The 6,153-nt window shown below is 43.1% G+C and overlaps 1 protein-coding gene across 1 annotated transcript; it reads right to left on the bottom strand.

Moving 5' to 3' along the window:
- Nucleotides 1–2,152: 2,152 nt before the first annotated feature.
- On the bottom strand, nucleotides 2,153–3,901 carry LOC109467585 (protein FAM71B-like). The gene is made up of 3 exons (XM_019765604.1): nucleotides 3,835–3,901; nucleotides 3,230–3,592; nucleotides 2,153–2,713 (listed from the first exon to the last, which is right to left on the bottom strand). Exons 2-3 carry the CDS (start codon nucleotides 3,590–3,592, stop codon nucleotides 2,153–2,155), a joined length of 924 nt encoding a protein of 307 aa, XP_019621163.1. The 5' UTR covers nucleotides 3,835–3,901.
- Nucleotides 3,902–6,153: the final 2,252 nt, after the last annotated feature.

Below are 6,153 nucleotides of genomic sequence, written 5' to 3'. Positions count from 1 at the left end.
GAAAGACTATGTCTGCATTTTTACCATGAAGCCACCTGAATATTTTCCTTCTTTTGAAGTAGTTATTGATTCCTCTTACATTTAATGTTATGAGAGTTATTCTAAGATTTGTCATTTGGTATGGGTTAAAACCTTGCTTTGACTCTTCCCTTTGATTTTGATTGATCTAGATTTACAATAGCAAAAGTGTGAAACAAAATACATATAAAATGAAATAATACAAATAATAACAATAATGATGATAATAAATAAAGTGATAACATAAAAGTAACGTTAATCATATAACTTATGGCAACAGTGATAATGAAACAAAATAAAGTGAACATAAATTTTGATGATGATCAAAATAAAATAATCAGATGTGCCTGAAGGAAAAATAAGCAAATTTTAAAAGGGAGTAAGAGTTGATAGGTTAGCAGTAAGTAATAGTCAGCACAACTTTCAAATTTCTTCAGAATCTCTTCGTGTCTTTAATTGAAAAGCATAAGATCTTACACACAGTTACAGTGCTTTTTCCATCAGGCACTTACATTTGTCTTTGAGGCTTTATCTCTGATTCTCAACAGTTCTCATCTTTTCCTGCCTCTCCGTGGTCTTAGGTTCCTTTTCGCTGTCTGTAGGTAAGTTGGTATCTGTAGTAAGGTACTTCTTGTTTGTCGTGGTGAGTTTGTCAGTTCTTGACCAGGTTGGGTTCTCACAGTTTCTGTAGGTCTGCGTCTGCTTTCAGTTCGTTCTTCTTCTTGTCCACCTCCCTCTGTTACAGGATCTGAAGCAGTTCCATCTGTAGTCTCGTCCTGCAGCCATCTTCGAGGAATCTCCCAGTGTTCGTACTGTTTGCTCTCGATGACCAGTTCGTTCCCAACAATCATTCCTCTCTTACCTCCTTCCTTGACTCTTCTTAGGGCAGGTACCAGGATGTTTCTCCTCAACTCACGGACTTTTTCCGGCACGTCGTCGGTTATGTAAATGCGCCTGTTCTTGATATGTGTTTTGTTTTTCCATACTCTGTCTATGTCGGCTCTGCAGGTGAACCTTGCAATAACAGGCCGGGTTTTGCCGTTACGAGGCTTCCCGAGACGATGTACCGCGCACATTTTCATCTCCTGTGTGTTTATGTTCATCTCTTCACTTATAAAGTCCATGACTTTCCTGGTACAGTTTTCCCTTTCCGTTTCTTGGATACCGTGGAAGATCAGGTTCCATCTACGCCCGTACATCTCCAACTCAGTGACATCTTTAGCCAGGTCTTCCTGCTCTCTTTGCTGTGAGTCCAGCCTCCCTGTGATGTCATCGACGTTTTCCTGTGTAAACTCGAGCGATTTTACGATCTCCACGTTGTCAGAGTTGGTTTTGGCGAGACTACCCTCGACCTCCTTCACACGTGATTCAAGCCTTTGTAGTCTGTCAAGTAGCGAGTCCCAGTCCTTTTTCGGAATTTTAACGTATTCCTCACCCTCCGTCATGTTGCTTTTCGTCCACAATATTCCTCACTACTTCATGCACGTTTAGGCGATATTCTTGACTTCAAAGCTTGTGGTTTTTTTTATCTTAACATCGTCTGAAAGTTGAAACTGACGCGCACTTACTCGCTTAGGCCGCCATCTTGGGTCTCGCACCGCAGTTTTTTTCTCAAACTTTTAATACTGTCACACATGTTTTTCATACAACAAAAATGTAACTCCTGCGCGTGAGATTGCGTAAAGTTGTAGGCAATACGGGCTCCAATGCTGATACACATGTTTCAGATACAACAAACGTCTATACCCTCGACGTAAATCTTAGTAGACAAAATATATAGACTTCAACGCTGGTATTCGTGTTCCCGATACAACAATCTCTACGTCCTCGACGTGTAAACTTGAGTAGACAAAATATATAAATTTCAATACTGATATACATGTTTCCGATCCAAAACAATGTCTATTATTGCTCTCGTCGTATAATTTGATTAGACAAATATAGGCTCTAATACTGATACACAAGTTCCACATGCCAAGTCTATGTCCTTGACGTGTGCATTTGAGTAGACAAAACAAAAGTGTACACAGACTTTTTTTTTTGAATGCATAAACAAAGTAATGTAAATTCTAATCCGTTCCGTTCCATAAAAAAATCCGTTACAATTCCGTCCGACATTCAAAATCTATTTATATTACTTGTGCTCCACAGTCGCCGTGCACCCCTTTGCCCAATGCCCCAACCCCCAACACCTGAAACACTTGTCTGTGGGGCGTGGAGTGGCTCTACGACCACGACCCCGTGGGCGCCTGTCAAAACGCTGTGGAGGGGGCTGTGGGACATGTGGGAAGGAGTGCACCGACGCCTGGGGGTACTGCCATGACTGCTGCTGGTTAACAGTAACTCCACCATGCCGCATGTGGGTTTTCATAAAGGTAGCGATCCCCTTGTTCACCTGCCTAAGTAGTCCCGAACTATACTGATCTATGATTAACTCCTTAAAGTAAGGGCGATGCAAATGAGGCCTCAACTGGGAGACCAACAACTTGAATTCCTCCGCCTTCTCGTGGCCCTCGTTTCTAGCTGTATCCATCAGTGACTCCATTAGCGCCATGGCTTTAAGGGGGTCGAAAATGGCGGGGGGTCTCTTTGTCTGCTCCAGCAGCTCTTCCCGGATAGTCTCCGTATTCCTGACTGCCGTTCCCGCCAACCGTTGTACTGTACTCTCAAGTTGGGCGATGCGCTCTCTTAGCGCCTGTGAGCACACAAATTATTTCCGTAAGAGGCGTGCCATTCACGCTTACGTAGAATGGAAAAAAAAATCAATCAAATGCCATGACGACAGAATGCTATCAACATGCAAAATACTTGCGGTCTCTAGGCCAGGTGGGCTATCTGCCGCGCCCAAGTGCCGCCGCACATTTGCATTACAATGAAACCAACATAGCATTCCTCGGCTCACACCTTTTGTGAGCATAACAAGTTACATCAGAAATTTTTCTTAGGTTCGCACCATTTGCGAGTATTAAAATTAACTATTTCCACAAGGTTTGCACCACTTGCAAACCTAGCATTCCATTTCCACAAATTCTAGGGCTCACACCTCTTGCGAGCCGTCTCGTACTGTGTCAAAATTTTGTACAACCAATCTCAAAGAGCGTTAACATTTGCAAAATCCATCAACAAGAACATCACTTTCTAAGGTCCTCCAAGCTTGAAACGTCAGATAGGCGTTAGAAAACCAAGATCAAAACAGAAACCGCCAAATTACCTGCTCTGGGGAGGGCTGACGGGCGGCTACTGCTTGCCCCGGTTGTCCTCCTGCGGCTTGAGCCGCTCCTGCGGCTTGAGCTGCCTCTGCGGCTTGAGCTGCCCCTGCGGCTTGGGCTGCCCCTGCGCCCGCTGCTCCTGCTGGTTGAGCTGCTCCTGGCACCGCTGCTCCTGCTGGTTGAGCTGCTCCTGCGGCCGCTGCTCCTGCGGCCTGAGCTGCTCCTGCGGCCGCTGCTCCCTGCTGTGGACCCGCCGGGCGCACGTTCTGTCCCGGGTGCGGTTGTCCGGTGCCTGCGGCCTGAGCTACTCCCGCGGCCGCCGCTCCTGGCTGTGGAGCCACTGGGATCCTCGGAACCTGTGACATCTAAAAACATTCCAGTAAGACACCAAAACTTCCCCACGAGGCGTGGTATTCTTGTTTCGACCATTTACACAAGCCCGAACACGCCTCGCCAGCGGGAAGAAAGGACCCCAGCCATGACGGAGACATGAAACGTGCCATACGAACACCAACGTTCATTCCGCTCACACCAAGCTTTGTAAACGACAAAATTTCACCAAAAACGACTCAATAAAACCAGAAATAAGTGAGTCTTGGGTTCCTACTCTTGTCACCCTTGTACGGCACGTCGGTACTTCTCTGCGCAGCCTACGGACGGGCGGACGAGTTCGTCGTTCTGGTACTGTGAATCGGCTGTCTTGCCCTTTTATAGTGTGTTACGTCAGCTCATTAAGTATGAGCCAATCGTCACGCAGGAAAGATAGTCACCAAGTTTGGTGGTTCTAGTGCAAGTCGTTCGGACGCTATCCGACATCAAAGTTGGCGCGGGCACTTTTAGCCCCCCCCCCCGTCTAGATAGGGTTAAGTCTTTACCATCTTATAAACGGGAAACACAGGCGCTAGGCGTTCTTAACTTCTAAATGCAGTAAGCATGAAATTACTGGCAATTACTATTATAAAAAAATAAGGTTTTCTCGTCATTTATGCAAATTAGATATTCATATACGTGATATCTGCCGATATTCCTCTCGTTCTCAAATACATATTATGTTAATAGTTTGAATAGTCCTATCTTGAAACTGGATTTATAGAATTTCCTCATTACTTATGCAATATTCTGGTAGATGTAACAACATGGTGTGCACACCCTAAGTAACTATTTACGCCCGTCTCAAGGTAGCACTTGGTTATAGCGATTAATATCCAGTAGCTATATGTTTCTAGCAAACGTTGACATTAGAATTCTGCACATCATGTGGGATTTTGACGGGCCCGGGCCCGTGAAGGTCCTAAAAACTTTGCTTTGGCAAACTGTCTTGTTTACCTCCGAAAGTGTCTGTAGCCAAGATGTATCCATACTCAACTCTGGTTCTTTTGCTCTAGCCAATTAATTAATAATGGGACAGACCATAGACTCTTCTTGACAGCAAAATATGTATATATGTGACGCCGAAAGATTGGTGACTAGTACTGCTATGAATTTTCTTTGAATCTCATTATTACTTGACCGCCAGATGGCTGTGCTGTTAACTGTGGATAATTTACCACCTTCGACTATGAGAAATTCACAATGTAGTATGTAAGACAAGCTATCTATGAATAAAGTATATGGATTATATTGCCGTTGGAATAGACCTGGTGACTTGGACAAACCTACTGTTTCCAAGGGAACGGGGTGACAACAATAATGACATGTGCGTTTGATAGTTCTATAGAACGCATTCTATAATTGTATTGGTCGAAATGTTTTTTTTTTCAAAATTAATCTTAATTTGAACAGAAATTTAAATGAGTAATGGTTATATGAAAGTGAAGCATACGTTTGTACTTTTAACTGTGGTTCTCTGAATTACAGTTTTTCATGTCAAAACTTTCTATCAATTCTGTGTTAAAAAACGTAACGGACAAGAAAATATCTCTCTGATATACATAATTTTTGAAGTCCGTTGAGAAATAGCTAATTGAAATTGAAAGTAAAAATCGAAAGATATAAAAAAGAATCGTGATGACTATCCTAGGGACGTCCCTGACCGAGCCTCGGTACTCATTTCCAACTGAGTGAAGTTAGGGAAGTCTTGCCAAGTGCCTTTCATAATGACACAAGATTGGTTACATTACATTACCCACGGTCTCCCGGTTCTGAGACAAATGCTCTGGCGTAATAAGGCACACGACACCACAATGCTTCAAGTAAACCAAACTGCTGCACCACCTTAAAAACTACAGTCCACCGCCACCAGGGCATAACCGGCGACCTTTCACGGGAAATTAGGAGAATCTAGGAAAAGGCAGGAATTGCGGTAGAAACCCGAGGATTGTTGCAGAACACGGGAGAATGTAGGGGAAAGCAGGAGAACATGGGAGAATTCACTGTTGATGTAGACAAGGGAACTAGTGGTGGGAAACACAATCTTGAACAAGAGTCCCGAGATCTCATACCTCCATGAAATATGGGCTTGACATGTAGATGTCAATTTCTTCTTTAATTATGCAAATGACCTCCACCTTAACATAATAAATGCTTCGTGATGTTAAATTGTGATTAACTTACACATGTACCAAGTATGAAATTCCCATCATTTACCACTGAGTCATAGAATTTTTGCATTAATTATGCAAATTAGGTCATCATTTGCATAATTGGTATTTGTTGATGTTCCATCTGCCATAGATTACATGTATGAAAGTACTATAATGTAAAACACTGTAATTATAGAATTTCCTCATTAATTATGCAAATTAAGTCCTCATTTGCACAATTCGTAGTTTATTGTGTACATCTCTCTCTCAGCTACCTACCTACCAAAAATGATGAAAATACATTGTTTCTATCTGGACTTATTGGCTTTTAAAGATTTCGCCCGAAAGTCCCCTGCAGTTTCAGAACAAGATGCTAGGGGGACCAAACCCACGCCACTTATTCC

Source organism: Branchiostoma belcheri, unplaced genomic scaffold, assembly GCF_001625305.1.
Source record: "Branchiostoma belcheri isolate BF01 breed outbred unplaced genomic scaffold, Haploidv18h27 scaffold182, whole genome shotgun sequence".
NCBI lineage: Eukaryota > Metazoa > Chordata > Leptocardii > Amphioxiformes > Branchiostomatidae > Branchiostoma > Branchiostoma belcheri.
Note: the sequence above shows the minus strand (reverse complement) of the source record. Positions and strands in the feature narration are given on the sequence as shown.

Bases quoted from the DNA above. Each gene is read 5' to 3' on its own strand.
- LOC109467585 (XM_019765604.1), bottom strand. From the start codon at position 3,592: ATGTCACAGGTTCCGAGGATCCCAGTGGCTCCACAGCCAGGAGCGGCG. The intron at 2,714-3,229 runs GTAATTTGGCGG...GTGTGCTCACAG, and splicing joins GTCAGCCCTCCCCAGAGCAG to GCGCTAAGAGAGCGCATCGC.